The sequence below is a fragment of the Convolutriloba macropyga genome, chromosome 1 (assembly GCF_964194025.1).
Source record: "Convolutriloba macropyga chromosome 1, txConMacr16.3, whole genome shotgun sequence".
In the NCBI taxonomy this organism is placed as follows: domain Eukaryota; kingdom Metazoa; phylum Xenacoelomorpha; order Acoela; family Convolutidae; genus Convolutriloba; species Convolutriloba macropyga.
This window is the reverse complement of record NC_134468.1, coordinates 31041729-31052844: the sequence shown is the minus strand read 5'-3', so window position 1 is coordinate 31052844 and position 11116 is coordinate 31041729. Positions and strand designations below refer to the sequence as shown.

General features: G+C 33.8%; 1 protein-coding gene across 1 annotated transcript; it reads right to left on the bottom strand.

Moving 5' to 3' along the window:
• Positions 1–1719: 1719 nt before the first annotated feature.
• On the bottom strand, positions 1720–6421 carry LOC142348216 (uncharacterized). The gene is made up of 2 exons (XM_075399488.1): positions 6157–6421; positions 1720–2456 (listed from the first exon to the last, which is right to left on the bottom strand). Exons 1-2 carry the CDS (start codon positions 6365–6367, stop codon positions 1888–1890), a joined length of 780 nt encoding a protein of 259 aa, XP_075255603.1. The 5' UTR covers positions 6368–6421; the 3' UTR covers positions 1720–1887.
• Between the last annotated feature and the right edge of the window lie 4695 nt (positions 6422–11116).

The window sequence follows — 11116 nt, the reverse complement described above, 5'->3', positions numbered from 1 at the left end:
TGTAATTTTAAAAGCAAAATGACTAAAAGCTTTCGACGAAAGTACTAGATAGGTTTTTTGGAAACTTCATAGTACGCTAATTGGGCGTGTTGTTAGTACATCTTGATTTGAATTATTCTTTTTCCATAGTACAGGCAAAAAAATTAAAAAACTCCAAAATTTAGAAAAAAAACATTGTCAAACAAAAGCCTCGCTATTGTCGTACGTCCATTACCGACGTGTAACTGTTCCGAATATTATTGATATGGAGAGTCAGACAGAAAACAGAATATATCAAATTTATAGTGATGCATTTTGCATAAATATCGAGCTAAATTAGCAAAAACCGGTAGAAATTCAATTCATTAACACTATCAAAGGATTCAAAAATACAACTAGTCTTCTTTGGAATTAATGAAGATTGTGTCAGTAGTTCTTAGGTATGTTAATCCGGCAAATTTAATTTAAAAAAATAACGAAGAATAGTACTTCGTGTCATTTTTGATGAAAATAAGGCTAAATTTCGAGATTTATAGCAAAAGTTTTAGCCAAAAACTGATAAAACATTTCAGCGACACTCTTTTGTTCTTAGAGGTGAAACGAACAACCCTACTGCTACAAATTTTAACATAATTTTGCTAAATGGGAAAATAATGCGTAAAAATACGGCAAATGTGAACAATAAAAACGAAAATCAGTCAAATCTTCACAAAAATTTAAAACTCGATAACTCCGTGGAAAAAAAAACGAAATTAAAAAAAAACTGTATATATTCTACAATGGACGGGCTTTCTTATGATACCTATCACAACCTTTTACGATGAATAAATAGAGCGTCAAAAATTGACTGAACAAAAAAAACGTTCTAGTATATAGTTCCCTCCTCCAATAAAGTGGGTCGGAACAAACAAGTCTTAACTGGTCTGTTCTACATCACTGTCCATTACAAAACATTATTGAAAAGTTCACGCCATTAATCAATTTTAGTAGTAAATGATTGATCAAACAATGCAACGAAGAGAAGTAGAACCAGAAATATTAGGTAAATGGGAGAAATCATAAATATGACGGCACTTTTAAATATGACGGAGTTGATGCATCGACCAACTAACTCTTAATTCAAAAATCACGCCTACTTTTAAAATTGCACTTCCGCTTTTTGGATGATAGTAGTTCAAAGGACTTTTTTTGTGTGGCAGTTCTATTGCCCTACAATTTTATCGCCCTACCAAAGCCATTTCTGGGACGTGTCGAATCAACAAACGTGTCGAATAGAATTACCTACAGCTTCTGAAACATTTTCCAATACAATGTCATTTATTCTATCCACTTTTTGACGGCGGAATTCCCTTCAATTCCCTTCCTATGGTCCTATTTTTCATTTGTAACCCTACATATCTAAACTTATCAATTTTGTGCTCCTTTAATTTCAATTGAGCGGGAAATAAAATTGAAACCTTTTTTCATCATTGTCTGAATAATTTTTGACTGATTGAACAAATGAAAATGTTCAGCATCTTTATTCTCTTTTCTTAACGAAAAAACTTAGTTTTGACATTTTTAAAAATTTTTGAGAGGGATTTAAATCCATTAGTCATAAAAGTTTTACTACTAATTCTCAACCTCTTCATAATATATTAAGACAAGAGGAACAATTGAGCATTATTTACTAAAAATTCGGGCAAGATTCTAGGAGAGTTTTTGATCACTGGACAGGGAAGGGTTGCATGGCAAAAAATGTTTTCGTCGAAACCAAATTAAATGTGATACATAAAAAGAACTTCATCTAAATTTACTAATCCTTGATTTGAATGAAAGTTATCAACAAATTTCTAAATGGGACGCAATATGGCGAAGTCTCGGAATTTCTGCTCGAGGTACAAATGGGGATGTCGAATGTTACCGAATCTAGTCGAAAACTTTATGATGAACGGAATGAAATAGTTCATTGCAGTTTACAAAATCCTGCTGACTGGTCGCAATTTCAAGGCACTTCATGAACCAATAGAGGGCACCGAAAGCTTTATCTTTAGACAGATCTTTGAAATCGCCCAAAAGGGTCAAAGCCTCCTGGACTGTTGTCGGGTCCCATTCTTTTCGGCGTGAATCAAAATTCGCAAGTTGCTGCAGACCCTCTCTTATAGCAGAAATCTCAGGAGCTAGTCGTGTGGCGAACTCAGCCAGAAATCCGTGTTTGTCTTCAGGAAGTGTGAGACTTTCAGTCACAAAAATCCATTTGGATTTGCAGTACTTGTTCACATTGTCATCATTGCAAATGATAGAAACATGCAGCAAGCCACCTATCGCGTCAAGTTGTAGCTTAAGTTGTGGTTTGGGAGTTGAATGGAAGAATTTGGCGCCCAGAAGGTAAGTGATTTGAGGGTTCTGCTGGAACTCAGAGAATCGTGGAACAGTAGCAGTCAAGAACATGCTCATCTTGCCTCTTTTCAATTCCTGGTCGATTCCGATTATCCAGTCTAAAATTCGAATCATATTAAGCAAGCCTTTTATTTTCTCATTACTCATTGCTGTCCATTAATATAAATAATTACGCTCGAAATTTACGATCAAAACTTGGGAGCCTTTATTATACTGAAAAGATAAAGCATTGTTTAAAATTAAACTCTTTTATAGAGGTAATCTTGGATGACATTCTCAACCGATGGAATCAAAATTTGAAAGGTAGGGAAGTTTAAAGCTTAAAATGGTCAGGATTGTATAAGGCACCTGCAAAGTGCAATCGCTACACACAGTGGTCAGCAACGTTCGACTTTGCGTTTGTTTGGTACTGGAATGTTTACAGAGGTGGTGATTCAACGAAATGGTTAAAAATGAAAGAATGATAGTTGAACGAGCATTGTCTAATGAGAAAAAAGAATCAGAGTCATGAGCTTTAATCCGATTTGGCTGAACAAACTAGTTGGTACAAATCTACTTATCAGAAATAGACAACTAACACAGTTGTCGTCTCTTTATTGTCTATCACAGTAACAATTAATATACGCATCCAGAACCTTGCAATATCTTTATTTTGGCAAGATTAACCATTTTTTAGTGAGTTTCTTATCAATGTGCATCACGATTCGGCTCACTGTAAAGTTAGTGGTAATCGGGTTGCATTTTTCTCAATTAAATTTTAGCTCGGCTGATTTGTCTCTTTGATTAATTTTCTCTTTGATGAACTCTCTTTTAAGATACTCTCTGATTAATTGTTCCGACCCCACTTTTGGGGGGAGGAACTATATACTCAAATGGGGTTTTTTTGTTCGATCAATTTTGGCCGATCGATATATTCATCGTGGAGAAACGTGAGTGGTATCATTAAACAGCTCGTCCAGCGTAAAATTCAAAACTAAACAGATTTTTTTGAATTTCGGTTTTTTCTAGGAGATATCGAGGATTGAAGTTTTGTGTGAACATGGAATATTTGGCTTGATTTTGTTCACTTTTAGTGTAATTTTTCATCAAATTAAGATCTTTTTTTATTAAAATATTAATTCAAAATTACATTTCACACCACAAAATGAATCAATTTTGAGTTCCTATTAGACGAAAGACGATAAAAAAAGACTAGCTCTGGTCTCATAGGTAAGGTTACTATAAAAAATCGAATTCTATTTGTGATATCTTTTTTTAGAAAACTTTTCATATTTTTTTATTGCTTGGGTCACTAGAGACTAGTCACTTTTTTGTAACTAGGTACCAATAGTGGCAAACCTGACCTACAGTTAAATGAAACCCAATGAACAAAAAATTGCCGTTTTTTGGCCGAGGAATTGGCCGTGTTGTTTTTTGGCTTCGACTCGGAGTTTTCGTAATTTTAAATGAAATTTTGCTTTTCCTTTTTTAGGTTTTACTAGTTTTCTGATGTCCTATGGCATAGTCTCGTTGACTAAAAGACCAATAGATTTCGTATTGAGCATGAAGCGAACCTATCCAGAGATTTCAGTAGACGGCTAATGGCTAGTAAGACTTTACAAATGACTTTTCGAGAAATTTTTTCAATAATTAACCTATAATAAACTTATTTTCGCGAATTGTAAGTCAGTCTCAGTGATGTAAGGACCACCTTCCTTCTACTGCGACCAAAATTAATCTGGTTAGCGGTTTTATCTTCTAACTATTCGTTATATGACTCCAATGACACAAGATTTCAAAATATTTTCAAAAACTTTTTTTGGATGTTTTATTATTGGTTCTTCTTGAATTCTTGTCACATTATGTTGAGAATGATAACTCCCATTGGCTTAGAAAAATGTTCAACGAATCATGGATAAAGTCTTCAGAGAAAAATTGATGCTTTAAAGGGCTTGGACACTTTCTTCTCGTACTTTTCTACTGAACTTTTGGTTTTTGCCTGTATTTGTTGTTGTTTTCATAGTCATAAGACTTAAAAAGATGTCTTATTGTTTACCTACGCATGACAAATACTATTTTCTTAAAATCGAAGAATACGCTTCATTTAAGTGTAATGATTGCCTTCTGCTGAAAGCTGTTGAATTTAATGTCTGTTAAAACATTAAAAATAATTTTTCGAAAAAACTTTTAACTTAAACTTAATTTCATTTTTCGTGAGCTGTAAATCAGTCTCAGTAATTATTGGACCTCCATTTTTACTAATTCAACCAAATTTGACCTAGTTAGAGATTTTATCTTCTAACTATTGGTGTTATGACTTCTATGCACGAAATTTCATAATTCTTTTTTAATTTTGTGATTTTATTTTCGAATTTTTGTTTTTTTTGGAATCTTAAAACATTATCATAATATTGATTGTTTTTTCGGCTCAGAGATGGCTTGTAAAGGATCACCCATATGATTTTCAGCGAAAAACTTAAATGGTTTAAACGACTTACTGTTATGTCTTTTTGGTCAACTATGAATGAGAAAAATCATTGGTGTCTCATCAGGGCATAACTTAGGGTAAATATTAGCTACCATCAAAACCTGTTGAATTTAATGGCGTTGATTCTAGAGTTCTCTCATAATTTTGTTGTTTTAAGGTATTTGTTCATGTTTGTTGGTCAGTTAAAGTCAAACTGTTAGATAAAGAATTCCATTGCTGTTAAAAAATTAATTGAAAGTAGAAAAAAGGTTATTGAAAATTTCATTTTTTAAAGGCTTCGACACTTTTCTGGCACATTTTTTTTATTTTGTTTTTTTTTGCTTCTTTTTTAATCTTTAAGTAGCCGTAAAATGCTGACCGTTCCCATAAGTTTTTAATTGAGGATTGAATGAATGATGTTACCCGAAGCGATCAGTATATTGCGAATGGTCTTACGAATTATGATATTTTGCATTTTTAATATATTTAACAACTCTTCGATTTTTTCAGTTTTTGTTCTTCTTTTCGTAACTTATAAATTATTATAATCACCGAGAAGTCCCGTACAATTCCTTGAATTTTGAAATTTAACGTGTTCACTGATTTGTTGACGTTACTGATGTTTTGTTTGATGGATAATATGCGTATTCATAAGAATTTATGTCAATGGTGTACTTTTGTTTCTTTTTCTCGTCCTTTAGCACAATCCCGTAATAATAGATCCCAATGATTTACAAATATGGCCCAATTGAACTTATTTATTTTTTCAGTCTAATTTAAGCTGAATTCTTAGTATAAATAGAAATTGAAATAAAAATGCATAAAATTCAGATAATAGCTAATGATTTTAATGGCTTCACTAATTTGTATTTTCGCATTGTTTGTAATTTTTGATCGTAATTTTTTCTAGTTGTTTTGCATCTTTAGTCCGTTTGTATGGCTAAGTCTAACCAGAGACAAGTCTTGTTGGCTTCATTATGATTTTTTAGTCAATTTATCAGAATTTATTTCGTTAAAAGCTAATTATTTTTATGACCTTTGAAATTATTTGGTTTAAAAATGTTGATTGATTTTGTATTTTCGCCTCGCTGTTTTTTTTATTTTTGTCGACTTGCTGCCTAATCTTATTAAGCAAAATTGCATCTGATTTGTAGTTAGGAAAAAATAAATTTGTGTAGTTAGAGCTTAAAATTTTGTTACACCACGTAATATAATCTGTAGCTTGCAGCTGGGGTTTTCCAGTCGTAATCAGGTTGAAAAGGGTAAAAGAGGGTAAAACTTTGCTTTGCCATAATTAAAGTATGGCTCTATAATGGGAAAATAGTCAATATTTCTCCAAAAAGTTCACTAACTGTATTTTGTTTTCTTGACAGATAACACCAAGATGCCTTCTTTGACTCTGTCGAAATCCAAGGACACCTCAGGGATCTCTTCCCATCTGCTGTTTTGACTGGCCACCGTTTCCAGCGCTTCTTCCAAGCGCATGAAGTTGTTACTGGACAATGACTGCGCAGCCATGGTTAAAAATCCCAAAAAGAAGCTGCAAATGGCAAAAACAATCATCTTGATCAAAGTTTTAAACTTATAATCAAATGAAAGCGGTCCTTTATGGTTTGTTTTGACTCTTAAAATAATGAACTTAAAAATAGAAATAACAGTTTAAAGGTCTTGTTATTTTGTGTGATGACAAACAATTAAATCAGCAAATAGTTTCTGCATTTATGAGCGATGCTTCATTTAGTTCATTTGATAAAGTCACTGAAAGGGCAGCGCTGATTTGCGGGCAAATTGCGCTCCAAATGTCTCCAGTTCAAAATCCTCAAATACATTTGAAATTATCACCCGTGGGTATTTAAATGCCAGATATAGGCAATACCTGATTCTACAGACCCCGGTTGTCCTGTATTCAGTTACTGATGCTAAAATTTGCAACGTTCTCGTTTCGAGCAATGTTACTTGTCTCCTGTAAAGAACTTCAAAATTATGAGTCTTATCACGAACCGGTTCGCAGTTCTCGCTGAGCGCCAGATTTTCCAGTGACCTCATCGGAGTCGCGTAGCCTATGCTTGAAACACTTTCGAACCAACTGAACAGTTAACAAGAAAATTTAATTATTCTAAGCTGTTCAGGCGCCGTCGATGATTTTAACCTCTTAAGTCTGCCAATAAAGTAATTAGACATGAATTTCTGATCGCCGATACGGTATCGATTTTGCAGTATATAAAAAACGATTTATGGTTGTTTTTATTTCAAAAAAGATCAATAGTTAACAGAAAAAAAACTCTCTTATTTTGAATTCATCATTCATTGGCTTTTTAATAAGCAAAAAGTTATATAAATATTTATTAGCGGAAAAATAAGGAAGAGGCGAAAGCTCATCAAACAAACGAAAGGTGGAAATCAAAAAGAAAATCTTTCAGCGCATAGATAACAGGCAATCAATCAAACATCCTTCGTTTCTTTTCAAAGAGTGAAATTGATTCTTACAACAATTAGCTAACTCCTACAAGATATTATTTGGTAATGAAATTTAATTTGTAGAAAACAAAAATTTTTACGAAGATAATGATAAATTTACCCTCACTGCAGCAAATTGATGTAATTAACATGTGAAAACAACACTTTGTTCTATTAACACCACTATTCACCAACAAAAGCTGCTAGAGAAGGCAAAAACTGCTAAAAACTTGATTCGTTGGAAGTTAATATTTTAAGGCAGACCTAATTTGGGCCAGGGCTACTTATTTCTGCGCGCAAACTGGTTTTACATAATTCTATTCGACTAAACGACTCTGGAAAACATTGAAGATAAACTTCAATTATAATGGTGGTTCAATTATACAGCATCGGACTCAATGTTTTACACATATTGTATCTTAATAATAGACTGACTGGAATAAAGTGTGAATGCTTAAAAGAGAATAAAGTCGTCTCAGTCTGTGATTGGTGGAAAGTATTGAAAAATACACATTCTGTATTTTCATCTGCTGTAATTTTTTGACATCTTTATTAGCAAAAAATTAAATAATTGTTTGTGAACAGAGAATTGAGAAGAGACCAAAACTTTTCCATCCACCAAAAGCAAAAAAAATACAAATTTTTCACCGTTTTTGTAATTATCTTAAGTAGACAGCATTTTGTCTCTGCAATAAAGCAAATGGTTTTATACAACAATTAGCTAATTTTTACTGAAATAAATTTTCAAGAAAACATATTTGAAAACTGCATATATTGTACGACAAATCGATGTGAAACACGTGAAAACAAAACTCGGATCTTTTCCGTTTGTGCCCCCCCCCCGCTTAGTGGGCGCTTATTATTTGCAACCCGCAGACTCACGAGCCATATTTTTACATAAAGATTTACAATATAATGTCACGTGCTCTGTAACTGGGGGCGCATAACGTACTTGGGGAGCACAAACGGAAAATATCGCAATACTCTGTCTTATGGTGCTACTATCCCTATGTACCCGCAAAAGGATTTACTTCTCTTCGCCTGAAACATTTAACTGCCCATATTTTAACGTCATGTTAGATCACCTGTATATCATTTTACATCGGAAATTTTCCACCGATGGTTATATCCCCAAAGTCTACTTGTCCTTACTTCATCGTGTTAATTGCAAAGCTAGTAGCTCCGACATTACTAATCTCTAACTTTGAATATTAATTTTACAACTCATACGAAGAAATGATATTAAAAATGAGGGTTGAAAAGCAGAGGAGGTTTACTCATTCACATCAAATGATGAGTTTAACAGAGGCGAAACGGCGAAAAACAGAAATAATTAAAGGCTGTGAATAAAAACATTTAGGAAATGCGATGACAGCAATGGCTGCCTCAACTATCAAAATTCGGGTCTTTCCCATTATAGCCCCCCCCCCATGAAATTATAACCCCCCATTATGGTATAATTACCATGTTTGGGGGGGGGGGCTATTGGTTATCTGACCACTAAGCTGGGGGGGGGGGGGGGGGGGGTCTATAATGGGAAAGACCCCAAAATTCCGGTAACATGACAATTTACCCAATTCCATTTTACCCTATTCCATTTTACCCAACCTGCCATTTTACCCAATGCCATTTTACCCAATACCAACTTACCCAATGCTCTTTGATCTTTTTGTTCAATTATCCGATTACAAATTAGCAGTCGCTATTAGAAGGATGAGTTAAAACATTTGTGGACAATATAATCCCATGTTCGGTTGTGATAGTTTCATATCAAGTCCCACAGGCCATTTAATTATATAATCAGCTAATCCCATGTTCGGTTGAGATAGTTTCATATCAAGTCCCACGGGCCATTTATTTCATAGTCGGCTAAATAGTCGTTCTGGTTAATTTAGCAATGGGGTAAATTGGGTAAGTTGGCATTGGGTAAATAGGCATTGGGTAAAATGGCAGGTTGGGTAAAATGGCATTGGGTAAATTGTCCTGACACCCAAAATTCCACAGCGTTAAAATAGGACTTTTGTCACTGCATTTATGGAAAAATTATTGCACATGCTCTTATTCTCTACCTTAATAATCGGCGATGAACTGTTTTCGAATTGTTTTCCAGGTGAGAAAGACTGTCTTAAAACGGAATGAAGTTGAATAGCAATCCGGCAAAACGAAGGGCGATTAACCAACACCGTAGTAGAAATACTTTCAGGTACTTCCTTGGCGCCTTAGTGCTTTTAGATCTTAATTTTAAAAATATTTTGTGCCCCCCCCCAGCTTAGTGGGAGCATAACCCGTACCTAACCTTCAGAGATCATCAGTACTGAATCAGAACAATTTCAGAGAAATTTAGGTTTTCAGTACTGAATCAGAGATAATTCAGAACGAATTCTGAATTTCTCTGATTCAGAGAAAAATTCAGAATCAACTTTCTCTGAAAATCTCTGAATCAGAGCAAAATCAGAATAACAATTTCTGAATCATCTCTGATTCAGAACAAAAATCAGAAACTTTTTAAAGCAGCATAACAAACAAAATTGGTCAAAAAACTAGCTCCGAAATAGGTCTTTGCAACAATAGCAGTGATAAAAGCAGGCATCTTGAGTTTTTTTGCACTTTTTAGAATATAAAAGTTAACTATGATTCTGATCAAATTAATATATCCAACGCTCGTGCCCTATTTTTACTTAAGACTGTCTTATGTAAAGATATGGATATATTATGGTGGTGGTGGTGGTGGTGGAGGTGGTGGTGGTGGTGGTGTGGGGTGTGTGTGTGTGTCTGTGTGGTTGTGTTTGTTTGTTTGTTTGTTTGTTTCTGTGAGTGCTTGTGTGTGTGTGTGTGCCGCATCAATTAAAACAAAGTTAAAACCTTTATTTAGCTTTTAATTGTTTCGACCCTCTTGAGGGGGGAGGAACTATATACTCAAATGGTGTTTTTTGTTCGGACAATTTTGACCGATCGATATATTCATCGTACAGAGTTGTGAGTGGTATCATTAAAACGCCCGTCCAGCATTGAATATGAAATCAAAAAGATTTTTTTGAATTTCGTATTTTACACGGATTTATCGATAGTTGAATTTTTGTGAATAATTGACGGATTTCCAATGTTTTTATTCACATTTTCCGGAATTTCGCCAAAAAATTTGTTAATTTTATTAAAATTTGTAAAAATTGGTAACAAGAGAACTGTTAATTTTATTTTTAGAGAGAGAAAAAGTAGTGTTTTATTTAATTTTTCTGTCCAAACTTTTGTCTAAATATTTCAAAATTCAGCCCTTTTCATCATAATTTGCCCGATAAAAGCTTCTTTAGTCCACTTTGATTAAATTTGCCCAAAGTACCCACCCCAAAAACAAAAGAAAAACACAATCCTTGTAGGCTACCAATGCAACTAATTTTATTCCAAATTCCATTGAAGCTAGACTAGAATCATATGTTTGCCGTTTTTTGCTGACTTTACTCTATGGTAACCAAAAACGCAGCATTTTTTTGTTCATTTAACTAACAAATTATCTAGATCTGAAGAATTCGAAGTAATTGAGTGCTCTAAGTGGACGAACAGCAGTAGCGGGGTTGGTTTTGGTGCAATCTTGGACTGTTAAAAAAGCGATAACTAATTTGTTTTGTAATCAGCCGGTCTGTTTAAAAAAAAATTAAGAGCTTTTTATGTTAATAAAAGAACAGAACAATTCACATCAGAGCTCACTGTTGATATGTCTAAATGGTCTTCTAAGCAGTTCCAAATTGCTGTATTTGTTATCATTACACGAAAGAGTTTGATTGTTTTGACTTTTAAAGATATTTGATTTTTGCTTATTGAAGTTTGCCACGTTTTTTTTCTTAATTTGGTCAACTTATA

Excerpts from the sequence above, each read along its gene's own strand:
- LOC142348216 (XM_075399488.1), bottom strand. The coding sequence starts at position 6,367 with ATGATTGTTTTTGCCATTTGCAGCTTCTTTTTGGGATTTTTAACCATG. Across the intron at positions 2,457-6,156 it reads TGTCAAGAAAACAAAATACA|ACTGGATAATCGGAATCGAC; the intron begins GTTAGTGAACTT and ends TTCGAATTTTAG.